The following is a 27977-nucleotide window of genomic DNA, read 5'->3' as shown; positions in this document are numbered from 1 at the left end:
TCGCTACAACTACAGGAATTTTGTAGCTACGCATCTTCAAAATGGAGCGGTGCTACAGCTACAGCTACAAATTTTGTAGCTAGCTACAGAAGCGATGCTATAAGTAGCACGCTACTTCCGACCACTGCTAAAATTTCGTCACGATCGGACAACCCGTTTTTTCTTTATAGAATTTAAAAGAGAGCGATCGTTTGCAAAATTAAAAAAGGGCACTTTTTTGGTTCTCACAACAATAGGAAATAGAAGGCATACACGAAAAAAATAATAATTAATTAGCATGGATTAACATAAAATTGAATAATCCAGTGGTTCCCAAAATATGCATCATGGTGATGTGGCCAGCTTACAGGGATGCCGCGAATGTTTAAATATTTCCACTGAAAAGACCTTACTTGGTAGTCTACACATGGTTTTAGTACTATTTTACATATAAATTGTCTGAATTTGAAATGTGTGTTTATTTTTTAACTCAAGGCAAGCAACCTAACCACACTAACTGAGCATTGCAAGTGTTAGATAGGCCAACATTGTGACTTGGGCACCGTGGAAAAAACTTGACGAAAAATGAAACTTTCAAAAATTTTGTGTAATTTCCAGTTTTTTTACCTTCCCCAAAACTGGGGCATGGGCATTATATATCCTCAAAGAATGGTCTTTTGTTGTGCTTCCCTCCAAATTTGGTCCATCCAGCATCCATAGGGCTGACGATAGAAGCGAAATTCCGGAAATTCTTTCCGTAAGCTGGCAACACTGTCACTCTGCTACATTGTTATAATTATTGTCCACAAGAAGTATCAAACTATTTCAATGATTGTAGGAATGTACCAATGCTACATACTACATTATTTCATTCACTTCGATCTACTGTGGTGGCCATAGGGGCATGCAAATACCATTTTTTTTTTCTCTTCTTCTTTCATTAACAGTCATTACTGTGAGGTACAATACATAAATTTCATCTCTGCTAACAGTCCTGTCACTCCGAGAAATAACAAAACAGATTTTATCTCTCTACAAGAATTAGTTCTTGGGCTATGAATGTTTTGGACATTTCGACAAGTTTGAAAAGCACGTGCTTGAAATGTCTCATCCCAAAGGGCTTAACGAGAGTTAAGTGAGAGAGTAGAAAACTTGTTCAAATGATTTTAAAGTAACAAGTGAAAAACAATTACTTTTACAATGAATTGAAAATTAAAACTGTCCCAATACATGAAAATAACTTTTGAAGTAAACATGAGTGCCACACCTAGAATGTATTTATTTCGATCTCACGTGTGAAAAATGTAGCATTATAAACCTAAGCATAAAACTAAGAGTAACTACAGCCCTTACCCTTTGTGTGCATCACTCTCTCGCATCACAGAAGAATTAGGTGCAACATTCACTCCCCTCCTTCTCATCTTGTTTTGAATATCCTCTACTTTTATTCTCTGTTGACTTAGAATATTTGCTTGATTTAGTATGGACTGATATATAATTTCCATCGAGGGGATGTACAGTTTCCTGAAAATACACATGAAGCAAGTATAGTCATTATGTTGAAATTTTTACATTCAATTCTCCTACAGAATTTTCCACAGGCAAACACACTATGAAAATGCCACTAGTTGTTTATACAGTGCCTCTCGTGTTCAAGTTGCCTGTAGAGCGGCGGCTAGCGCACCAGGCAGTGATAACGCATCTACCAGCAAATTGGATGCAACATCCACGTAATGTAACAGCTAGCTATGTAATGAAACAAGTTCATACAATTGCATTGACATTTGCAATTAACATGAGCACGTACCTTGTTACAAGAGGTGTTGGAAATGATGTGCTCCTGCATTCACACATTTACGGAATATTTATAGGAAATTTTCACTAACACGTATCAGTTCCTCTTCCGAACTTGCTTCAATTTCTCTCCCGATATTTTCTTTAAATTCTTCTACTGTATGGCTTCAGGTTTAAAAGCTTGGTAGCTCGCCACACAGATGTCATGGAAATGTCTGTTTCTTCTGCAAGGCACCAGAGGGATTTTTGAGGAGTAGGTTCAAATCCTGCTCTGTTGTCGTCTAGTTTCTCCTCAGTAACCACACGCCGTTTTGCCCTTTGCTTCTTATCAACAACAGACCCTGTTTCCCTAAATTTATTCACAAGATTTCGAACAGTGTCTCTGTGTGGAACAGGAACATCCGGGAATTCTGCTTCAAGACATATTCTAACTTCACTTCAAGAATTTGTAATGATGTTAAGAGTTGTACATAACAATTCGTTGTTTTAAAGTGTATGTATATCATGACATTATCAGACTGAAGGGAAGTGTCAGTAATAAGTACTCTTGAGACAAAAAAATCTAAAACACTTGTTGACACCTTAACACTTCAAAAACACGTGCAAACTGGATACTGAAGCACTGACGTATCGTGCCAAAAATCAGCGTAAAGCTATGGGTCTAAATGCTGTCAGACGCACTCTCAGTGCTCTGTGCACTAGCCTCTGCTGCACGGGCGACTTGACTCTGAAAGGCACTGACTGTATAACTGAAAGGTATCACTGCAAAATCTCACATTTAGGGCTGATACTGATGTAATAACTGGCTAACACCAGCATTAACACTATCAGAAAATTATAACACCATTAAGCCTTGTTTCCATGATATGAAAACTCAATATGCTGACCAAGACAGAAAATTTATTTTATTTTAAAACAAACTAAAAGTAACGTTTCAACCTTCTAGCAAGGTCTTCTTCAGACTCTGTACCCAGTACAAATGAAACAAGGTATAAAACAGGAAGCTATATATACACAGAAATCACTGCCCTCCAGACACAAGATTATTAGAAAGTTGTTTTCTCTCTAGAACATTCCAGCAGGTGGCCTTCCCTTGTCAAGTGTACTTTCACCTCACAGGCGATTTGGATAAACATTTCCTTTAATCTGGAAAGTGGTTGAACTCTTTATCTCACATTCTTATCCTTTCTTTCTTCATTCCTCTTCCTTCTTCTCTCCTCTTTCGCTCTTGTCCTTTCCACTCTTTCTAACACCTTCCTCCATTCTTTGTTTATCTTCAGTCCCCCATTCCAGTTCATTGTGTCTTCTTCTCCTTTCTTCTCTATTTTCTTGGCCTCCTTTCAGAAAATAATGATTCAAATTCAATCCCAAATTTTACCTTATACTTTTCCTGAGTCCAAGCAAAATTGTGGGGGCATTTTCAGTGAAAACAATACTTTGGAGAGAAAGATGATAAATAAGTTGTAAGTACTGTAATCAATATTACTGTGAAAGCTGGGTTTGTCATTGGGCAGATTTTTGTCTCAGAAATTATAGGAAATTTGAAATATAAAGGTCTCCAAAAGTGAAAATCAGAAAGAATGACGGCAGTGTAGGGACCAGTCTTCCTAGTCTGGCGCACCAACTTAATAAATATTAGGGATGGGCTAATATTAAATTTTGGCTGATACCGATATATAACTTACCGATACCGATATTCTACCGATCCGATATAAAAAAAGAAATGGTCTTTAAAGAACATGAAATGTTCATTGATCTCCTTAATAAATGTGTGTTTCGAGGTGACTGCAGTGCAAATCAAGTTGGATATTTAGACATTTACTATTTTAAAAAGTAGGGCATGGAGATTATCCTTAAAAATTACAACAAAATGGAAGAATTTTGCAACTAAATTGTAAGATATCTATCGATATACTGGATCGGTAATTTTACCGATACATCGATAAACCTATATTGCCCAATACCGATAAAGCGATTAATCGGTCCCATCCTTAATAAATAATAAACTCATAACATTTTGTTTCCAAAAGTAAATCTTGAAGCTTTGATATGAATCTCACGGCTCATATGCATGTGTCGTTAATTCTTCACAATTGTTTATATATTATTTGATTAATATTATTTTGTACTTGTGAACCTTCTATATTCCATAATATAGCATAAACAAATTGAATGATAGGAAGATTATTACTGGGCTTATAAACTGCTAATATTTTCTATATTGTTAACAGTAAGTGTACACGTGGCCTAAGTAATATTCCATATGTTAATTTTCTGACCGAATGTCAAATTAGAAATACTCCCTCTGTCCCATAATTATTGTCCGGTACACTTTTGTTTGTTGTCCCATAATAATTGTCCGATATTCAAACTGTGACATTGGTGTATACAGAAGAAGAAAATGAAACACGGGAATGAGTCATACAACGTTATTACTCAAGGATCAGTACAAGTTGGCTGATCAAGTATCCAAAAGAACATAAATAAAAAGTTACCATTTTGGCATACCGGACAATAATTATGGGACAGAGGGAGTATTAATCTGTGTTCTTTTCACAGCAGAAAATGTTTATGATTTGTATTGACATAGATCTCGTTTAACAACAATGAAAAGATCAAATCTGTTCCTTTAAGTTATGTAATGTGTTCAATAAGGTTCAAGTTACAACGGGCAATGGTTCGAGTTTCTTCTTTATTAACAGAGATGAATGTTTGCCCTTATACATTTTTTTTCCTGCAACGTTGAAATTAGTTAAGCTCTGATATGGGGTTGTGCACATAGACATTTATTGTTATTTAGTTTTTGGAAATGTCACAAGTTGCACTGTGCAAATTACGTCATCCTATGCCAAGTGAGTATCGACAAGAAGGTATAAAAGGAGATGCAAAGCTTAGTTTGCACGCATTCCATCAGCGTCGGCTCTACGATAAAAATATCTAATAACACTTGGGAATAAAGATACATACACTCGCCATGTAAAATTATACTTCGAAGTTTATAATGATATGGGACAACAGGTTAGGATCGGCCGAAATCTTTTGAGGTTAATGACGCCTGCCTATTGGACATGCATTTGTCACTGTTGACCCATATGTTTTCATTCTTATGGATAAGTGTTAGAATTTCAGATCTTCAAATTCTATTTTGGCCTTTTCCAAAATTTATTCAACATAGATTTAATTTGGCAAGGAAGCAAACTTAGACATGTAGTGCAATGTCTTTCGTTTTAATAGACAATGTCGTCATTGGCGTGTATGTTCATGCAAAGCTCAGCCTACTAACGTTTTTCAATTCCAAGAAATAAGAAGAGTTCGTAACTTTCATTCTGCATAAATCTTTCCCATATTGAAATCTATTCATGACACATTTTGTTGCAATACTGTAGGAAGGGGCAAGTACGTAAGTTTTTGTTTGCTACTGAATAGTAGACCCTAAGCTTCGTCTTCCGGGACAAAAGCGACAGGGTTCTCTCCCCTGGTACGGCTTCCTCCCGGCGACACACACACATGTAGCTACTTCCTGCACATATATTTGGATTTTTCCATGAAGATATGCAGCAAATTAGGATTCTGGGTTCATCGAATCTAATATTCACAAACAGGGGATTCTGTATTTTAAATTAAGGACATTTATGGATTGTAAATTGTAACTGAGTGTAATATAAGCTTTTGTATGTATGGAAATAAACCATCTTCGGGACAAAAATGAATGAAAAGAAAGGTCAAGGTAACCACCCAGATAATAAAGTTACAAATTGTTTAACGAAAAGAATCGTTGATTTATTTCATGCTTCACAAACATCTCCATGAAGGTCTCAATAGTTTATTCACCGCCCGTACCTGAGAGGGGTCAGAGTATTCCATTTAGCCGTCTGAGTTTTAGCCGAGGTGGAATTAGAACATTAATGTATTGCAAGATTGACTGAATTGGTGTTTTAAGTCCACTTTATGCACAGTGAGGCTAATCGGGACTAGACCTACAGTTTAAAGTGGGATCCGAACCACTACGATCCTCCACCGAGTATTGAACCCGCGACCCCGTGATTACAAGGCGGCGACGTTACCACTGCGCCATCGGGGAGGCCAATGTATTGGAAGGCAAAGGCAGGCCAGGTTTATCATAATTGGCAGCTGAGTGTGTTATTGAAGGAAAATAGTGAAGAGTGAAATGATATATAAATATATATATATATATATAAATATATATATATATATATATATATATATATATATATATATATATATATATGAGTTCCGTCTACACAGCTAAGGTCAACCCTCATGTATGAATAAGCACGCGTAATGGCCATAGTAAGACTCGCAAGTAGGACGAGCAGAGCTACGCTCGCTGTGTAAGAGAGGTTGAATTTACAGTAGCATTGAGACATTGTCGAGTCCATTCATCAGCTGCCGTGCGACCGAATCAGTTGTACATTTTCGCCTGTGCCTTAGTGTAATTGCCCTTGCATATTGGGTAGTTGATGATGTGTGAGTTGACAGTTGCGTCTAATCCATGACAGTTTTTCTGATTGTGAACGATGAATAGGTCCTCGCAAAGGTTTGGAGCTAATGTCACTCTCATCTTCAGGGTAGAAGTGCAGAGCTGAGCATCAACTTGGTTTATATGTACAGTAGAACCCCAATTTTACGTTCCTGGATTTTACATTTTCCACAGATATACATTCAAGCCTCATGGTCCCAAAACGTTATGAAATTTTCCTCGATTTTACATTCTCCTGCATTTAAAGTTCTTTCAGCTTGGTTCCCAGAAAAACGTAAAATCGAGGTTCCACTGTATTGGAGATGGAGATTCCAGGTGAAGATGGCAGACCACAGAGTTACATTAAGAATTTCCATCCGAAGAAGTCAGGACTAGCGTGACATTCACCAATGAGGGTCATAGAATAGATTTCAACAAAGCATCCAACTACTGGGGCACATTATCAATGAAGCAATAGCCGCCATTCATGGCAAAAAGCAGACTCTCAATCGTGACACGGGGCTTGATTTGGACTTCGTTATCAATAGTCAGCCAGTAGTGTTGAGGCAGCAGACAACAAGCTCACGATTGGCACCATCTTCACCGGCAACCTCCATCTCCTAATGCATATAAACTAGGTTCAAGCTCAGCTCTGCACTTCTACCCTGAAGATGAGAAAGTGATATTAATTCTCGAAAGCTTGGAAATCTTTCCAGCCTGGTCGATAGCCAGGAAAGATATTTTGAATATTACAATACAGACCTTGCATGTACAAATTAAATGGGGAAAGAAAAAGAGGAGAAAATATGAAAGAAAAAGGAGAAAAAGAGGAAAAAAGATAAGGAAAATAAGAAGAATCCACACCAACCTGTGAGCTTAACATCCTTGTTATCTCATCTAATGACGACTGAAAAAGCAGTTGAAATACTGTTTTTAAAAACTAAATGGGTTCCAGAATTACTAACGAAAATAAGAGTTATTTATTCATAATTTCTGGATTTCTAACGGTAAAAGCGGCCCCGGCGCCCACCCAGCGTCGAATAACATGGGTACCTGGGGGAAACCCTGGGGGGTAAAGGCGGTCAGGGGCGTGATGCTGATCACATCACCCCCACTCACGACCGGATCAAGAAAGTGTGGGGCGTTACCCCCACACCCCCTATACGCCTTCATGGCGTGGTGCTATGCACAGGGGAACACTTTACCTTTTTTTTTTACCTTTTGTAACTTAAATTGTCTGCTTCTGTCTCTACATTTTAAAGAATCTTTTTCCTTTCCTTTTCGTACATGATCAGGGTGGGTGAAAATCATGATTTTTATTTAAAAAATCATTTTTGATTAATTTTTAAATTTAAATCGATTTTTTTATTTTAAAAAAAAAAATGCTTAAAATAGCTTGCATGTATTTTGGCACCATACTTATTGATATATGTTTTTTTGTAGAAAGGCTTTTTCAAGTAAATGTTAGAAACAGTTTGATTAAAACAAATATAAAATTATATGTAAATATACATTTTCTGTTTCTGATACTGTATACATGAAACTAGTATGGAAATGTTTGTTGAGTGTGTTAATAAAACTATAATAATTTCAGTAACTTTTCTTCCACTGTACTCTATAATTGTAACCTAAAATATTTTTTGTATTCTTTGTAGTTGAATTTTGGAAATTTTTAAAATGATAATGTGCAAAGTATCAGCTGCCATGTTTATTTATAGTTTACTGATGACATTATTTACGGTTTAACATGATTAGTATTTTCTATATTTTTCTACACAAAATGTTTGCTATTTTTTCCTATAAAAATTATTGAATTTTATATCAAGAGAAAATTAAGTGTGTTTGCAGTTTAGATATTACATTTTCTTTTGTATGAGCTTCATCCCAACAGTACATATATTGTGTTTCCTTCATTTTTTCTTTCTTAGAGCATAATAAACACCAGTAAATGATTACGAGATTAATGAACTTTCACCAAAAGTGAGTCTTATATCTACAAATTCCTTATATACATTATTCTATAAATTATTTCTTTGAAGTGATTTAAATCAGTGATATCTTTTATAAAATCACCTGATGCATGATTAACAATAAAATTGCTTAAGTTGTTTTAAATTTGACTAACCAAATTCAATGGCATTTTTTACTGAAAAATACATACTGATACAATATAAATTACTTACTTAACTGACTTCTTACAAGAATCTTGAAATTCTGTCCATTGATCATCCAAGTGCTTGTTTATCTGAGACAGTTGATTTTCCACGTAATAAAGGAGTTGCTGAATGTCAGTAAGGTGATGTTGACTTAAAGGGTCCAGCCCCTGGTTCCGTAGAAGATTCAAATATCTGCAATAACACCAAACAATGATAATATATAAATTAGGAAGCTAACAGATCAATCAGTGTACCTGATTCTTCTTACTGGAGCACATTGCATGTTGAATTTCCATGGAATAAAATCATACATGTTATGCAAACAAGATTTTATTTCTTGCACTGGTGAAGTTTCTATCAGCACACACTTTAGATCTCAATTTTCATTACTAAGAAGAAGAAGAAAATTTTCTTTCAACAAAGGAGTAAAATCTTTCTTGGTCTTACTCAAAATTCCACTTCTTTTAATGACCGGGTTTTCACTTTTTTGGTGAAGATATATTTTTCTGGTGTTCCCATTCTTGCCCCATTTTCAAAGTTTCACCATATGTGAGAAAAACAATGTTTTAAAAAAGAACTAAAAAGTGTGTTTATGAGTTTATTAGGCGACTCTTTAGAAAGCAAAACTAAACAACAAAACAACACAGAATCGCTCCCCGTGACACACCTGTCACTGTAATTAAATCATTACATGGATTATAAGACGGTCAGGATAAGTGCCTCCAGTCGGAGTTAGTAAGAATAAACCTAGGAGGATTTGTTTTCATGTACCTGAAATGACGTGACATAGTACTACGGTGATTCAGAATATACACATATATTAAAACACAGATAAATAAACAGTACATAAATTAATTATACTTTGTCCATCCTCATATGGTTTCTTGGCTACATTGCCTTTTACAATTTACTGTTTAGGGTTTTAAGTGTAACGTGTAACGCAATTAATTGTTCTTTGTGCAGACGTTGGGAGAAATGCCACCCAATTGGCCCGAAACCTACACCGTACCCCTCCCACACCAAATACATGCATAACTTCACCCTGACTTATCTCTGCACTTCAATCCCTGAAGATGAGAGTGACATTAGCTCTCGGAAGCCTATCCGGAAATCACCTGGCTGATTGCTCGAGAAAATATCTTCAAATACTATAACGGGTTTTTTGTTAGCCTTATGTTCATAAGTTCCATTTAATTTTGGCTTGTTAGGAACTGATGGTTAGCACACACATTTCAGAATCTGAAATCACTTACTTTGGGTTTTTAAGCTGCATGTCTCTGGATTTAGCTTCTTCAACCCAGTAAAACGTTTCCATGGTCACTGACTTCAAGGCTTGAATTTCTTGATTTTGGTCAATAGTGGCCTGCTTAAGCTCCTTGAAGAACTTATCTGCCGCTTCTACTTTTTCCATCAAGAGCTGCTTTTCCTCAGCAGTACCAATCTGCCAAAAATAATACAACTTTCTGAAGTACAAAGAAGTAAAACAATAATAATAATAATAATACAAAAATTGTAATATTTTTGGGCAAATTAATGTTTAACCCATCCCATGTGACTACTAGGTTTATATGTGCTCAGTACTCTTAGTCAAATGTCATTAATAGAGGCATGCAAATTTCGTTTATGACGAAAACCCAAAATATGAAATAACATGCTGTAATGTTCATTTGTCATGTTTCTGAAAGGTCTGAGGTGCATTTTTCTACCCTGTTTTGTCACGAAATAATGCGAAATGAATACTCTGGTAACTACATAAATGTGCTATTAGAAGGGATAAGTTTATTTTGTGTAATAAGTGCAGTTTTTAAATCAAATTTAGGATTATATTCACAATTTTAAAACCAAAATGTCATTTTATATAGCACTTTTGATGTGATTATTCACCGCTCTAACACCGAAATTTTATTTTATTTACCGCTTTTGAAGCCGAAATCGACTCTGTTTTTGTACAGAAATTTTGCTTTTTTATTTACCAAAAATATGTGCCTCTATTCATTAACATTAAAGTTTACTGATAGAAGAAATATGAATACATGTTCAAAATTTTGTGTTCAGGAGTATATTTCCAATTTTGAAGTTCATTTTGCATCATTTCATGACAGGTAAGAAAACGCAGCTCACGTCTTTCAAAAACACACAAAATAAACATTGCACTCTGTTATTCACAGTTCGTGTTTTTGTCAAAAATGAACTACACATGTTTCTACTAATTGCTGATTGAAACAAGAACCATATACACTGGAGTACAAAATTAAGAGCATAAACACCTGCAAATATCTCCCAAAACTGGATAGTCTGAGTTTGCAAAGCACTGGTGTCAACTATGGCATCGTATGTGGACGTGGAGGTGGCACTACGACAGCAGTATGGAGAACAAGCAGTCGGGTGGTGTTCCGCCCATAAGTCGTTCTGACTTCATTCATACACATCGGCGAGAAGCAGAGCGGTAGTGGTCAAATTTGATACCGGTGGAGAAGTAGTGCGGTAGAATGAGTACCCACAAACGTTTGGAGGATGGCATGAGTTGGAGAATCATTGGGCGACTAGAGGCAGGGCAATTTCAAGTTCAGGTTGCATGCAAGTTCAATGTAACGCCTAGTGCCGTCTGCAATTTGTGGAAACAGTTTCAGGAGACTGGATCCATATCCCGCTGGACATTCTTGCTCACATGGGCATTACTCACAATGATATGTGGGTACGATCACTGTTGTATGGTGTGTATTGCTGTAGGTTATTACTCTGTATCCATACCAAACTGCATTACATTTTGTCCATTAGTTTTGGAGAAATTTGAAAACATGTGCTTACTCATTTAATTTTGCACACCAGTGTAATTACAGAGAAACTTAGCACTCACGGTTTCCATTCACTGGTGTTGATTGATTGATTTGATGTTTTAAGTCTACTTTATGCACAGTAAGGCTAATCGGGACTGGACCTACAGTTTCAAATGGGATCCAAACCACTATGTGCCTTCACTGGGTATCGAACCTGTGACCCCTTGATTACGATGTGACAATGCTACCACTGCGCCATCGGGGAGGCGGTTCACTGGTGTTAATTGCTGCAGTAGGGAAATCCATGCTTGGTGCGGTAGGCAACATGGACGCAGGCACACACACACGCACAACAGTGCACCTAGCAATCGAGGAACAAAAAACAGACACGTGCCAAGCAACAATGCAACATGTTCCAAGGACGGTGGCAGTGGCCACCAAAATTAATAGAACAAACTAAAAGCAGCTTGGCAGAAACCGTGAGTACTAAGTTTCTCTGTAATTATTTACCTACCGCGTGTCTCATTCCCATAAAATGATGAACCATATAATTATTTAGTTGTCAGTTTTTATTTTACACCTGGTCTCTATGTAAGAGAAATATTTCAAAATTAATTTTATTTATAGTTTTAGTGTACTGAGGTGTACATGTGCTTTGGTGTTAATATTGCCCTGGCACTATTTTAGTACTCATTTAAAAATTAAGGATGCATTTATTTGTAACAACAAAGATAGATAAAAAAGTATATTACCTTAATATTGAAACATCTGACATCTTCTTTGAGCTTCATCAATTCCTGTTGGAAATGTTCTATTTCTTCCTTTATGGCAAACTTAACACGTGTATCATCAGGATGCACTTGTTCAACATTCAAATCGGCCTTAGTTCTTGTCTCTGCAGATGGCGTTGTCTTCATTGGCTGCTGAACTGGCTGAATAGGCTGCTGAACGAGCTGTGTAGGTTGTTGAATGGACTGTGTAGGTTGCTGAATAGGTTGTGCAGGTTGCTGAATAGGTTGTGTAAGTTGTTGAATAGGTTTTGTAAGTTGCTGAATGGGTTGTGTAAGTTGCTGAATGGGTTGTGTAGGTTGCTGAATGGGTTGTGTAGGTTGCTGAACAGGCATTACAGATGAGATGCTTTGAACCTGTTTCTGAACAGCCGAGATTGGTTTAGCAGCTGCAAATCCAGCTTGTGGTTTATTTAGAGAAAACTGCTGGGCTGGGATGTTTGACCCCAAAGTGAACGTGCTAACCGGTTTACTGCTATTCTCCGAAGGGGCTTGCGTATTTTGAACTGGTTGCACTGGTTTCATCTGAAATGAAGCTGATGTTGCCTTTGGAGCTGTGAATGTAAACGATGAAGACTGAAATGTTTTTCCAAACAGAGAACCAGAGGTGGTAGCTGGAGTCACTGCGCTTCCAAACGACGGCGATGATGATGAACCCAGACTAAATTTTATTGGTTGTACAGATGGAGCTTCTTTGGGCACAGTGATTTGACTGTCACTCACTTTAAATCCGATCCTGCAAGAGGAACCCAAAGCATATTTTCAATTCTTAGAAATACTATGAATATATTATTTGGAACATGAAACTTTCATTCTACTCTATAAAGCATGCAAAATCAATGTAAATTGGCATGAATAGGAACGTACTTTAAATTCAATAATAATTGCATCAAACATTTTCAAAAAAGAATCTTAAAGAAACATGGATTTTAATTTATCAGCTATTGGAGATAAGCAGGTGATGTCATAACATCGTAAAATGACCTATTGTCCTTAATAAATATGTTTGATGCTATCTACTTAACCTAAAATGTCATCATAGAAAAGAAGACAAAGATGGTATGAACTACTTGGATTCTCATTATCAAAAGACTAAGAAAACTTTAATACAAAAGTACACTCATGCTCATAAATTAAGGATAATGCTGAATCTTGTACAAAGAAATATTTGATGTGCACGTTGCAGCTTGAAATGATGTCCGGGTACTGTACCAAAGAACCTGTGTTGACTATGACGTCGATCCAGTGTGTGGTGGCGCTGTAAGCAGACCAATGACTCACAGGAGCGAAACTGCTGACCAGAGTACAGTGCCTATAGGAAGTGTGCAGTTGTGTTCGGTTGTGCTAATGGTGAGTGAAATGGCTCAACGAACACATATTGATGATGTAATAAGGGGAAGGACACTTGGGCGCTAGAGGCAGGCCAAAGACAGCAGGTTGTATCACAGGTGCTCCACGTGCCACAAAGTGTCATCTCACGATTATGGCAACGATTCCAACAGACTGGAAACGTGTCTCGGCTCTACAGCAGTGAACGTCCACAGTGTACAACACCACGAGAAGACAGGTATCTGACCGTAAGTGCCCGGAGACACAAACGCAGTACTGCCGGGGCCCTTGCTCGAGACCTTGCAGCTGCCACTGGAACAGTTGTTTCCAGACACATTGTGTACAGACGACTCAACCGGCACAGCTTATTTGCCCGGAGGAATGCATCAAATGGTCACAGAGTAGCCCGTAACAACTGGTGACGAGAACACAGGATATGGACAATAGAAGAATGGTCTCTGGTACTCTTCACTGAAGAGTCCAGGTATAGTCTCAACAATGATTCTCATTGTGTAACCATCTGGCGTGAACCAGGAACCAGATACCGACCCGGTAACATCGTCGAAAGGGACCAGTATGGAGGTGGTGGTGTCATGGTGTGGGGTGGCATTATCCTGGGTTCACGTACACCCTTGCATATCTTCGACAGAGGTACTGTAACAGGTCAGGTGTACCGGGATGTTATTCTGCAAGATTACGTTCATCTTTTCAGAGGTGCAGTCGGTCCTACGTTCCTCCTGATGGATGACAATGCCAGGCCACACCGAGCTGCTATTGTGGAGGAGTACCTTCAAACAAAAGACATCATACGAATGCAGTGGCCTGACTATTCTCCCGACCTCAATCCAATCGAACATGCTTGGGATGCTCTAGGCCGACGTGTCACCACACGTCTTCCACCTCCTCGGACTCTTCAGGAGCTCCGACAGGCACTGGTGCAAGAATGGGGAGGCCATACCCCAACAGCTGCTCGACAACCTCCTCCAGAGTATGCCAAGCCGTTGTACTGCATGTGTCAATGTGCATGGGCATCACATTCCATACTGAAAGCTGTGCACATGCTCAAAGAACTGTGGAACAACAATTTACCATCTCCCTTGGTTTGTACCATATGTGCGCCCTTTGGTTTTTCTCACGTTTTCTGCAATAAACAGGGTTAGACAGGGTATGTGGATGTCTTTCTTGTGTTTTCAACATGTGTTTGTGCTAACAGAACTAGTTTGTTTCAGTGCTGTATCGTGGGGCACCAAAACCTCTATTATCCTTAATTTATGAGCATGAGTGTATATGGAAAATCAAGAACAGAGACCCAATATATACATGAAAAAAGGAAAGGAAAAAGCAGGTGCAATGCTGAAGATTTATAGAAGGGTCTTCAAAAAATCGCACAAATAGGCCTTGAAATTAGATACCCAGAAGGTCAGTACCTACACTCTGTGTTGGGAATCTGCAGCAAGGCAGACAGTAGGGAGTAAGTGGAACAGAAGAGTGCATGCTGCTGCAAAATGCTTGTAACTGCAATCAAGTTGCTCCCTTTCCCTCTCATGCATTCACTGGTTGAGACCTTTCAAGTCATTACAGACACTTGTTTTCATTCCCTCGCTCTCCAGAGATTCCCAGGACAGTGTGTACAAGTGTCCTAAAGCAGAGGCATAATATACTCATCAAAGAGTACAGATCTAAAATGAGATGGATACCCTTCTCTTATTACCCCCAAACATAGTCAATGGATTATCACTAGGGCTCGAAAGTTGAAGACCTATAAATTGTCAAAAAAAGCCCTATCAAAAGACCTAAAATTATCAAAAAAGGACCTAAAAATGGAAAAAAAGGACGTATAAATGTGATCCAAATTAATTAATAACCATTTTAATTACATATTTAATGAATAAAAAAAATAAAAAATTCTGGTGGTATGGAACACACAGTGCGAAAAAATTGAAAGGTTCAAAACAAGAGAAAGTTGCCACTTACTTTCCAGACAAGTTACGGTTAACGGACCTTGTGCTGTACCTGCTTCAGTCGTCCAAAAATGTTTTTCTCTCGTTTCAGGGATGGTTCAAATATATTTCTTTCTTTCTTTTTTTTTATTTCTTTACTACAGAAAGGACGTTTAAGTAGCGATGAACCGATGATGATTCGAATAGAGAATGGGCAGTAAAAACGTAGTCGAAAGAAGGTGAAGTTGCAAAAAAAAAAAAGCCGTTAAGACCTTAAAAAATACTAAAAAAAGACCAATAAGTCAAAAAACGCCAAAAAAGGCAAAAAAGGACAAATAAAACCCAACTTCTTCTGGCCTACAATGATTCAAAATGAACATATATTATGTTGGGCCTCGTCTTCGGACACTAGGGAAAAACAGGATTTTTCCTCAACTTCCTAGCCCTAATTATCACAATCTTAAAGGTTACTTACTACACATGGTCATGCCTGGCTTGTCAGTTCAAATGCTTATCCTAGTAATGGTCGTGTGTGGAGGACTCATGCCAGACAACCATTTGTGGCCAATGTGATGCCCAAAATGACACACACAGAGAGAATACTGAGCCAGTGCCTTTTTTCACTAAAGCCTATGCAGCAGTGTGAGGCATCATCATAGGTAGGTAAAGTCAAGGGTTCCAAGCCATAATTTGCACTGATATTGTTTAATATAGCAGTGTGAGGAACCTTGAAACACAAAGACCAGGATTGGGAAAACATTTCCCAAGCCTATCACAGTTTGTGAAAGTACCTTGATTTTCAGGATGTCTCGATTCTCAGGACTCTCCCAAAATTTCAGAAAAATTTCAACTTTAGGAAATCTGAATCTGCAAGACATTTGGGAAATGTTGACTCCTGAATTGTCATGAATCACAATATTTCAGGAATTCCTACTTTTCACGAAAATTGAAATGTTTATTATGGAATTACAAATTAATGAAAGGTTTCAATATTGTAAATATTTTAAGAAAGTCTGAGAAAAGAAATTGAAAAAAGAAATTTGAAAAAATTGGCAATTTTATTAATGTCTGTCAAAGAGGGAGTTTTTTATTCATACAGACTTAATGTTGTAGTATATGATGTAGAATGCAATTGTAACCAACTCTACTTTGGTAGAACCATTGAGGAAAGAATAAATGAACAACCTAATTCCAGAATCAGGAGTTTGCCAACACATCAAGCCATCAGGACATATGTTATCAATTCTGCCCAGCCACCCATCTGCATGGACGTGTGTTTAGTTTAGTTTTAAATGGATAATTTGTCTGTTAATATTTAAGCATCCTACTGAAATTGTACAAAAATGAAGGAAGCACATTTGATACCCAGTGGAGGCACACTTTAAACTGTAGCTTGAGTCTTCATTAGCCTTTCAGTGCATAAAGTAGACTTTAAAACAAACGCACATTAAATCCACACTGCTTACTTACTTTTCACTAAAGCTGGTTTTATTGCTCTCTTGTGGCCTGACAGCTGCTACAGCTGCAACCTGTGGAGCTGTGGAGGGCCAATTTATTGCTTTTACATCTTGTGCTGGTGGCCTCTGGTCTGAAGCTGATGGCTGCATTGTAAAACCAATAGATTCAGGTAAAGGATCAGGTGGAGTGCAAATCATAGGCTGGTTCAAATTGATGACGTAAAATATACAAAGAAGACCTTCGTAGGACAAGAGATGCAGGAGCGGCATTGGGTGTATTGTTTGGTTCTCCCCTGTAAAAATGAAGAACGAGTATTTAGTCAGAAACAAGCTATATTGCTAAGACAAGGACCGACTGAACTGATATGATTTTGAACTAATATCGATACTAATTTCGGTACTCTTACAGGTTCCTGCTGAAAATTGACACTTAAAAGTAGTTTACAATATTTATTGATTTTAATAGGCAAGTTTTCCATTAGAACTATATAATAGTAATACACCAGTGCACTGAAATATCCATACTTTGACATAAGCTAATATCTCAACACAATACTGTTGCAAAAATAATGAAAACTATGCAATTTGCATGATTTTATGAGTATTTAGACTTGGCAAAATATTCCAACTGATACTTTCTGATACCAATACCAATCGATATATCAGTATCGATATTAGTAAAGACTCAGCCAACTTACAGTGCACAACAAATTTGAAGACATTTTCTGTCCTTTAGATGAAATCATGGACTAAACCAAGAATACACAATTGAAGTGTGAAAACCGTATGCTTTTATCACGAATCATTTTTACTGGACAGCCACCTGATGCATTGCTACAAGTATGTGTGAAAGGCATATTACAATACACTGTACAGTAAGAAAACGTAGTAACAATACCTACGAAAATGAAGTTGTGGAGCATTTACGCTTGTACATATCTGCAGCGGTCTTCCTGATGATAGACCAACAATAGTAAGCAAGCATTATGCCGTTCCAACGTCTTCTGAAGTGCTTTCAAACGCACCAATGTCCTGGTGGAACCTTTCCCCACGTTCGTCACTGACTGCTTCCAGGTTTTGGGGAGAAAAGCCCACATGTGAGTCCAGAAAGTGTAATTTGAGGAACATGTAACACCCCATGACATGAAATCAGGGCACCATGTCACGAACAATGGCTTCATAATTGTCCGCTATAACATTACCCAGGAAACTAGAAGACATCAACTTGAATTCCTGCCATGCGACCTTTGCTAGGTCAGAAAGTGTAGAATCAAATGCACCATCAAGAAGAACGGCTCTAATTTGTGTGCAAATGAACACACCTTCCTTAAGTGTGGAAATTTCGTCCAGAGGTACCTGAAAGCTTGGCCTTCTCGGTCTTTTGCTTTGACGAAGATTTTCATCCAACCAAGCTTAATGTGTAATGGGGCAGAAATAAATTTTGATTGATTGATTGAATTAAAATTTTTGGTTGTGTAGGCACGTGTGGCCTTTTTGCACCTTTCAATATATCTAAGATTCTTACTTAAAATGTAAGGGGTGTAAAAAATGCAAGGTTGTAGGGGAACCTGCACAAGACAAAAACAACACATTAAAAAGTCAAATTAACTAAAAGAGACCATCTTTTCTCAAAAAATCCTGACTTGGGCATGGATGTTTGTGAGTGTCCATTCATCAATTTCATCATATCATCAAACATTCCCATCTTCGCAAATTAGCCAAAAGTGGCACAAAAGTGAAGTAAAAAAGTCAATTCAATCAATCAATCAACCAATATCATAGGAAATGGAACACGTAAACTTAGGGAAACACATGACTCTGCATTAAACTACATATCTCCTTAACCCCTGACTCTAGTGGCACAAAACAAAAACCAATCTCTAGAGGAAATCATAAGCTATGAATTTCATTCAGTGACATTTGGACATAGATTACATAGTTTCTTACATATTTGCTGTTCTTTGTGTCAGAAACCAACTTTTACGCTAATTCTAAAAATTAAGGAACATATTTGAATCTTCCTAATTCAATTAAGATTTATGGTAGCTCTATAAAACAAAAACCATAATTTAGCAAATTTTCTGTTCTTTCATTTTGGTTATCTTCACTTTTTGTGAACAATGTACCATTTTAGAGATATTATTTTCTTTTTTTTTTAATTTTTAAGTTTAATTTTTGCTGCCATTTACCAAGATGGTGGATTTTCCACAAACATTTGGATGGCGGATTTTTAATATATTATTCACTATACCATTCTGCACAATCTGGCACAAAAAACATTTGTGTTGCAATCATTTCCGGGTTAGGCCTTTCTTTCCCGTTCGTTTCCTCTACTATCACGGGGAATGCAAGAAGTACCACTTTCCCTTCCTGTCCATCAAGGGAGGTGCAACAAATGCAAGTTGTACAACGCATCCTCCCCGCATCCCCTTCCTCATTTAACCTCCCTCACTTCCCCTTCTCGCATGAAAAGCCAAAAAAGAAAACATATTTTTATCCAAAAGCCTTTCAGGGAGTTTCACACAAATAGAAACTACACCCACTCACAAAAATGATTGAAATTCAACAGAGCAAGGATTAAAACATAAGGATGCTCACCCCACGGCAGTTCATTCTGTGTACTCAAGTCTAAGGCCATTCCCAAGGGGTATGTTTCTTCTTTGCTAGGTGACAGCGGCAACTCAGCCCGTGCAGAATCCTCAAGCACCCACTGTTCCCAGACGCAGGGCTCAGACTTTTCCTTCACTCCCATGACTCCAACCTCCATGCTATTCGATGAACCACATATTAATAAATTCCTGGGGAAGAAAGAAAAAAATATTTAAAAGCATATGTACAAATTTGTTTAACTTCCGCAGAATTGATCTTAACTTCAGAACTAACTGCTGTTATATTGGGTTGATGCATAAGTTTGTAGCATTTTTTTCACCGTGGCAAAAGTATTTTTATTTGATACAAATTTGAGATGAACAAAAGACATAAATTAATCAGTAATATATTTTCCTTCATTGTCTATGACTGTCTACCAGCACTGGTAGAGTTTTTCAATTCAACGCCTGAAGAAATGAGCTGATTCGGGGTTAAAAGTGTTGACAAGTCAAGTTTGAATAGCATTTTCATCACCAAAGGAGCTTCCTTGAATATTGATGGATTGAGAGCTGAAAAGGTAGCAATCCGAGGGTGTAAGATCGGGGCAGTAAGGAGCATGTGGAATAACTGCCCAATCAAGCTTTTGTCATGTTAGCAGAATGTGGATGTGCATTATCGTGTCGCAGCACTTGATGCTGTCTTCCTGGCCTACTCGCTGATTTGGTTGTTTTCATTTAAAGTGTGCAGTATCCTGAACCTTACCCACGGAATGTAAATGTTGCAAGATGGTTGAATGGTCACAGTTCATCACATTTGCTAATTCTCGAGTCGACTGATGTGAATCCTCGTGGATTTAAGCGTTTAAACTGTCTTCATTAAAGCCCGATGATCTTCTTGAAATGCTTGAGTCAAAAATACCCTCTTTGTAATGATGAAACCATTTTCTTGCCCTGCTTTCCCCATTGGCATTCTCCCCGTACAAGGGACAAATGTTTCAAGACACTTCCACTGCCATTGTCCCTATGTTAAACTCAGAGAGAAGAATATGTCGGAAATGTTTTTTTTTTTTTTCCCACTGAACACTTTTTGTTCTTTAGCCCATAAATAACACTGTCTTTCTTCAAATCTGTAAAATTCGATGGGTATGCACAAGCACAAAAATGGCACTCGAAATGATGAACATTAAACGATAAACAAACTCCTCACCTGCAAATGTTGCCATACCAAACACAAATGCTACAAACTTATGCATCAATGCAATATTTCCACATAAATCCTCCATGTCATCTGATGAGGAGAGGAGAGGGTGTAACCAACATACATTAACTCTTTCGCTGCGGAATTCTCTGGCACACAATATCCCTTGGCTGCGTAATTAAATTTGAAAATATATATTTTTTTTATAAAAAGATAGTTTTCACAATTACATTGCATTATATATGAGAAAGAACTTACAAAAGTCATTCCTTGCACTGGAAAACCATTCTGTAGTCCCTGGTGGTATGATATTTTGAAATTTTGAAAAAAAAACAACATTTTTTTAGAAACAATAATTTTACAAACATATTTTTAGAAACAAAAATTTTACACAATTACATTGCAAAATATGTTATAGAGAACTTACAAAAGTCATTCCTTGCACTGGAAAACCATTCTGTAGTCCCTGGTGGTATGATATTTTGAAAAATTTTGAAATTTTGAAAAAAAAAATAATTTTACAAAATTACATTGCAAAATATGTTATAGAGAACTTACAAAAGTCATTCCTTGCACTGGCAAACTATTCTGTAGTCCCCGGTGGTATGATATTTTGAAAAATTTTGAAATTCCCGCACCTAGATCAATGCTGTTTTGTACTCTGCTCCATGATGTTACGGACGGCGGTACAAATTCTTCATCAGACACTACACAATCACTGTCACCACTTGAAGTCTCATAAAAACTGTTGCTATTATCATCACAACTTAATTCACCTTCTGATTCTGAGTCGGCAAATAACAGTTGAGTAACATCAATATCAGACACGTGTTGACGACTTGACGAAGCCATGTTGTTTACATTCGAACATGCATTTGAAACTGACATGTCAGAGCACTCAACGCTCGTATGTCAAAGAATTCTAAACGGAGGCGTAATTAGCAACATCATACGGATAAAAACAAAACTACAAGTTCAAATAGTTCAAAATACTATCAACAGATGTCAGAAGGCTACTAAAAGGGACGTACTTCGGAAATGCGACACCCGCAGCGAGTGGAAGTATGAACTCGCAATAATGCGACTTCCGCAGAGCAAGGCACCTGGCATGCTGTGCATAAAAGCGACGACCGCAGCGAAAGAGTTAAAGCAAAACCTTAAATTGTCAAACTTTCTAAGGCAACAGGTTATATACAGTACATCAAAGCTTCTGTAATGCAAAGACCTGTGAAAAGATTCAGTAGGGTAAATTATGCAAATGTGCTCCTATTATATCACATGGCTTTGCACTTTCATGTAAAATTTCATAAATTCAACATCTGTCACGGAGTTTTGGTATCTGGTTGAACTTTATTGTTGAACTGAATTGAATTATTGCTGTTTTTAAGTCGACCTTATGCACAGAAAGACTAATTGAGACTGGACCTACAGTTTAAAGTGGGATTTGAACCACTGTGCCATGTGCCTCCACCGGGTATCGAACCCGGGACCCCTTGATTACAAGGCGACGACGCTACCACAACACTATCGGGGAGGCCTAAATTCATTGTTTAAGGAAAACACCTAACGGAGATAAAAATAACAATGGATCCAAGGTGATAATGAGAGAAATTTTACTTAGAATGTGTAGTCTACACAAGAGAAACTGAACTAGGCACACCTCCCTCAAGAGAAATGTTATTCTTTCAAATATGGAGAAAATAGTACTCACTGCATCCGCGAAACTGTTTTTTCTTCTTTGTTCTATTAATTTCAGGGGCCACATCAAATACAATAACCATAAAATTCAAAAGGTACAAGTCAAGCACACTGCCCACACACTCGTAGACACCAAAATCAAGGAAACACATGCCATAATGCACTTCCCACATGAGCTAAACATCAATAGTGGACAGGCACACCACACTTGGATTCCCCTACTAAAACAGTTAGCGCCGGGAAATAGACGACATGGACGCAGACGTGCAGTTAACAACAGTACACCTAGCGGCAGCCGGAGAACTACAAACAATAACGCCAAGCATCAGTACAACAAGTTCCAATGAGAATGGTGGCAGTGGCTACTGAAATTAATTGAACAAAGAAAAAAAAACAATTTCGTGGATACAGTGTGTACCATTTTCTCCATATTTATCTACTACCATGTCTCTCTTCTTCCAATTATGAATTATTATTTTACTTAGCTTATTCTCACAACAAGAACATCCTGGGAAGACATACATTGTCCCATAAACTTATGCTAATCGGAGTTGAACTTGTAGCTTTTAATGGAATCCGAACAAAGGTTTCACAAACCTAAATTCAATCATTTGGAACATTTCTTTCGCATTAATGCATGTAAAAACTGTATCCAGTAATTTATGCACATCCTCTACTTAGTGCCTTTTTTTGCTGCCTATATTAGTAGGTTTTAGTGTACAGAAATCCATTCTTCCTGTCTGAGAAATGCATGTTTCATTCCCTGCAAGGTTCCAACATTTATTGTTGACCCACAAAAAAAAAAAAAGAGTAACTTCAAGAGACAAGCTCTAGCAACAGAGCTACCCAATGTATCATCAAGTTTGCCATCAGTGAAGATTTCATTGGAATCATGTGCATGTAACCACTTGGATTTTACAGGTATTAAAAAAAGTGTAATTTATTTATTTATTTATTACAAATTGGTAAAATAAATATAGTGTAACTTACACGACATGCAATCATTTACTCCATGTCAGCTAGGGAGGCACATTGATTCTTGTCTTAATTCCTGAAGAAACCAATGAAGTAACAAAAGCTTGAGTAAACTAAAAACTGGAACTTTTTAAGTTCTGCTACTTATTAAAATAACTTTGGACAGTATTACTTACAAGGTTTCCTTTCATCTTTAGAGTACAATGGTCTAGTCAGTAGGGAATTGAGCAGTCATGTTGAAGACTCTGGTTTAATTCCTACATGGATGATCTCACACAGGAATTTTCCCAAACACAGCTCTATGGCTAACGCAGCCTCCAAGTAATGAGTAGTCGTCCCAACAGATAAAAATTCTTCCCAGGTTTTACAATTTACCGTGTTTAAAGTTTCTCATCTTGGTTTCCAAAAACGCAAAACTTAGGTTCTGCTGTATTTCTTACACTCTTTATTAGATAGAGCCAAATGGCATAGCAAAATGAAAGAAAGGTTGATCTTCAACTCCCACATGCGATAGAAAATAAAAATCTTTCACCTACACAGTTGGAAACGAAAGATTTTATCAGGAAGTCACTACAAAAAAAGTTGTCTATCTTTGTAACTGATATATTTCTTACAAAAAAATAAATATCCAAGTAACCTTCAATTCTTGAGCACCTTCCTTTCCTAGTTTTCAATTGGCACATTTCTGTAGAATACGCAAATTAGGGTAAATCCGGAAAAATTTTTTATCTGAACATTGCATAATTTTCTACCTGGATTTCAAATATCTGGATATTGGATATTCTGATATCCAAATTATCCAGAAATCCGAATTGTCCAGATTTCCGATATTGGATTATCCAGATATTTGCATTATCTGAATTATCTGGATATTTAGATTATCGAAAATGTCTGGATAATCAAATATATGTAATCTCTTATCGTTTATCCATTTTACAGGTCATTTTCATATTTCACTGTACAGATTTTTACAAATCCTTCATCCAATCTGTTCTATCAGTATATCCTAATTATCTGGATTATATAGATATCCCAATTATTGGATATTCAAATCCTTCAGATATTCTGATTATCTGGATATCCAAATTTTTCAGATAACCAAATTATCCAGATTATCCATTGCAACCAAAATGGAAATCAGATAATTTGAAATCTGGATATCTGTTGTCCAGGTTTTGTTGCCATTCCTAATTGCAAACTTAATCATCACTTCTTCCCCATATAATAAAGTAACCTTCTTTCTAGTTCCAAAAAATGTGGCCTCTGAAGAAATATCGGAACAAGTGTTATAAATAAAGACTGGATTTCAGGACACTAAACTTACTAATATGAGCAGGTAAAATGGCACTAAGTAGGGTGTGTGCATAAATCACTGGATACTGTTATGGAACAATGTACGTGTTCCCACAAAATGTTTGCTGTGGCAATAAGGTAAGTAAAAGAATAACGTTTTTGTCTATTATTCATCAATTCTATCACTGTCACGATGTTATTATGTACCAGGGGTAGAAAAATCTAAAATTAATTCAGGCGCCAGCCCCTTTTTCTCAGGAGACAGCTACTCTCTTTTGGCAAATATTTTCTAAGAAAGTCATGAATCCTACTAAGAAAAAGCTACACATTTTGAGATATGACCTTAAAACATTTAATTTATTAATTAATAAGAGACTGGATTAACAGTTCCTTGCGCCTGAATGACATTCCTCAAGAAGGCTCAACTGGTAACAGTGTGAATAAATATGCAATACACTCTAATATACGTATGCCTGACTCTTATAACATTGATGCAGATTTTAAAGTTCGGCTAGCAACAGTGAAAAAAGTTTTAATGGTATGTTTATTATTTTGATTTAATGGATACATAAAACACAGAAACCTTTAAAAATACATGCTATACTCATTATTTCTTTAAAAAGTCAATGAAAATTTCAATAAGCAAACTCAAAATATTTTTTTAGCACTGAATTTGAAAAGTCAGGAGCCAGGTGAACATTTTCAGGTGGCATGGAGACTGGGTACCCTGTATTTTCCTACCCCTGGTTAGAACTGCATTTACTCATTATGAAAACTTGAAAAGTCTCCACTTTATTACACAACCTCCTTCTTTACGCAGCTATAACTAAGGGTCTGTGTCTTTTTCATAGCCTGACCCAGAGTGGGTGTTGGTCCTATGGCCGATTTGTCAAAGGAGCTTTGATTGCACATTGACCGGTTGGAAGTCAATACAGAAAATTCATGGTGCAGGACCACATGCACAACTGTATCATTAACCCCGTTGATTTCAGTTGCTGACGATATTGGTGTTGGGTGACCAACCTTCCTCCACATCCTGGGGTTGAAGTTCTGTAGGCAGGCCATCCAGTTGACGTGCGAGTGCGTCGAACACATCCACTGAGGCTGGACGAGGAGCAAGTGGCAAAATGGTAGCCTTACACACGTGGTTCCGCTTTGGTCTTCCCCAGAAAGGGCCGGAGTCCACCTCGTGTGGCTGGGCAACGTTCAGGGGCGACATAGACCGGAGGTTTGACGATATCCGCCAGATACTGGCATTGTGTGCCACCATGTACCATCCACGAAGAAAGACGATGGAGAGCTTGCGGAGGCGGTCGTGGAAAAATGACCGTTCTCCTGCCGTAAGGTGAGGAGTCAATCAATACATCATCAGCAAGTATTTCGCCTCCACCATGTCCCTCGTGGGAGTAGTTGGGTTCTTGACTTTTGTCGATATCAGCTGAATGGCCTCATGGTTGATTGGTTGATTTAGTGTTTTAAGTCCACGTTATGCACAGTAAGGCTAATCGGGACTGGACCTTCAGTTTAAAGTGGAATCCAAACAACTTGTGCCTCCACCTGGTATCGAACCCGGGACCCCTTGATTACAAGGCGACGACGCTACCACTGCGCCATCAGGGAAGCCTGAATGGCCTCATCTATGTTGAACTTAGGGCTTTTCTATTTCACAGGAGTGAGGATTATAAATGTGCTTCTAAAATTGATTTTTTTTAAATAAATAAATATAGTTTTTAAATCAAATTTTCTTCACCATTTGAATAGGTAATCGATATTCTGCTTTTGACCCTGAAATGTGCCCAGTTCTTGCACTGAAATGTTGTTCCTTTTTTCACCATAAACGTGTACCCCTAGTCATGACAATGCAGTAATCACCACCGAAGCCTCCCTTGGTGTATTTCCAACCTGCTTTGGGCTTGAAGACACTTGTCTGAGCCACTGTTTGCAATGTACAGGTATACTTCGATTATACACAACACTACTGCCTACTGCTATCACGATGCAAATTTGCAGCAAACTCTGTTTGGTAATGATGTAGGGGAACTTGAGGATTTTTAAAGTGTTCTTCATAGACAATGCGCACCAAGAGAACCAGGATTAACGAGTAAAATGAATTGATGGCTTAAATGTGCTGCTGAAACGCTGCAAATGTTTTTATCAAAAATATCTGAAGACATGAACACTGATCTAAAAATAAAACTCCGTGGGTTGGAAATTTAATAAACTGCTGTATATACACACCATGAAATGGAACCGGTTCATCTCACTTACACCACACGTTAGTTTGATACTTAAGCTACCTCCCAGTAAAGGGACTCTTCTTTCCAACACTAGGTGCATGCGCAGTGACGAGAGGAATAGAGTATCATTGAAGTTGGCGGTTTAAAGTTGTGTAGTCAGACTCAGAACCCCACTTATGTGAAAGTTCTGGTGATTGTTGCCATACCTGCGGGACAGACCGTCAATGTGCAGTATTACCACAGGCAAGTTAATTTTATTAACTTACTAGCTGATTGCCCGGGTATTTATTTATCCCAATCTTCTATTAGACAGAAAAATGAATTCTAACTATATTGTAAAGTGAACTTGAAGTTGAATGGCATTGGGAGTGTTACTATTCATCTTAGCGACCCCGAAAACTATGGATATTCCACACTAATATCGGTCGTTTTCGATTATTTTTACGTCACCCACTTTCCACCCCCACCCCTAGGGGTGCCAGGGGTTGTCTTGGAGTTGAACGGCATTGGGAGTGTCACTATTCATCTTAGAGACCCCGAAAACTATGGATTCCACACTAATCTCGGTCGTTTTCAATTATTTTTACATCACCCCCCCCCCTTCCCACCCAACCCTGTAGGGGTGCCATGGGTGTCTTGAAGTTGGAACAGTATTGGGAGTGTCACTATTCATCTTAGCGACCCTGAAAACTACGGATTCCACAGTAATATCAGTTTTTATTTTTTTTTATTTTTACATGTTACACCCATCCCTACCCCTAGGGGTGCCAGGGGTGTCATACCCCCACAGTATTTCTTTCAAGATTGCAAGTGATATGTGTACCAAGTTTGGTTGAAATCGCTCCAGGCATTCGAGAGTTATGCCGGAACAAACACATATACACACATACATCCATTTTTATATATTAGAAGAAAAAGAATTAACATGTCTGTGGTATTACTGTTCATTTTTGGAACATAACCTGCGACCTGCATTGCGAAAGATATGGGGACCCTTTCTGCTGAATCCTCCCGTCATTTTGCAGAACAAGCTCCGGTGCAACCAGTGGCTGATTTGTTAGCTCGATGGGGCTGGCAGATGTTCTACCATCCCCCATACTTATCAGACTTAAGCCCCTGTGACTGATTTCATCCCTAAGATAAAGGGCATTCGCTTCCGAACTGTTCCAGAGAATCTTCAGGCAATAGACTGCTCCATTCAAACCATCAACAGAACAGGCGCTGCTACAGAAATACTACAACTTCCACATCGCTGGCAACGGTTGTACACAATACTGGTGACTACATC

General features: G+C 37.8%; 1 protein-coding gene across 1 annotated transcript in view; it reads right to left on the bottom strand.

Annotated features, from left to right (window-relative positions):
* Nup214 (nuclear pore complex protein Nup214) overlaps window positions 1-27977 on the bottom strand; it is a 98654-nt gene that overhangs the window by 39191 nt on the left and 31486 nt on the right. The window contains exons 7-12 of the mRNA XM_083110206.1: window positions 19299-19498; window positions 16714-16993; window positions 11939-12710; window positions 9663-9850; window positions 8437-8601; window positions 1333-1503 (exon numbers count right to left, since the gene is read on the bottom strand). Coding sequence (XP_082966332.1) covers window positions 1333-1503; window positions 8437-8601; window positions 9663-9850; window positions 11939-12710; window positions 16714-16993; window positions 19299-19498 — 1776 coding nt within the window. The remainder of the gene's footprint in view (window positions 1-1332; window positions 1504-8436; window positions 8602-9662; window positions 9851-11938; window positions 12711-16713; window positions 16994-19298; window positions 19499-27977) is intronic.

This window comes from Lepisma saccharinum, chromosome 23 (assembly GCF_977018435.1).
Source record: "Lepisma saccharinum chromosome 23, izLepSacc3.1, whole genome shotgun sequence".
NCBI classification, from domain to species: Eukaryota; Metazoa; Arthropoda; class Insecta; order Zygentoma; family Lepismatidae; genus Lepisma; species Lepisma saccharinum.
The sequence above is the reverse complement of the archived record's forward strand: the minus strand, read 5'-3'. Positions and strand labels throughout refer to the sequence as shown.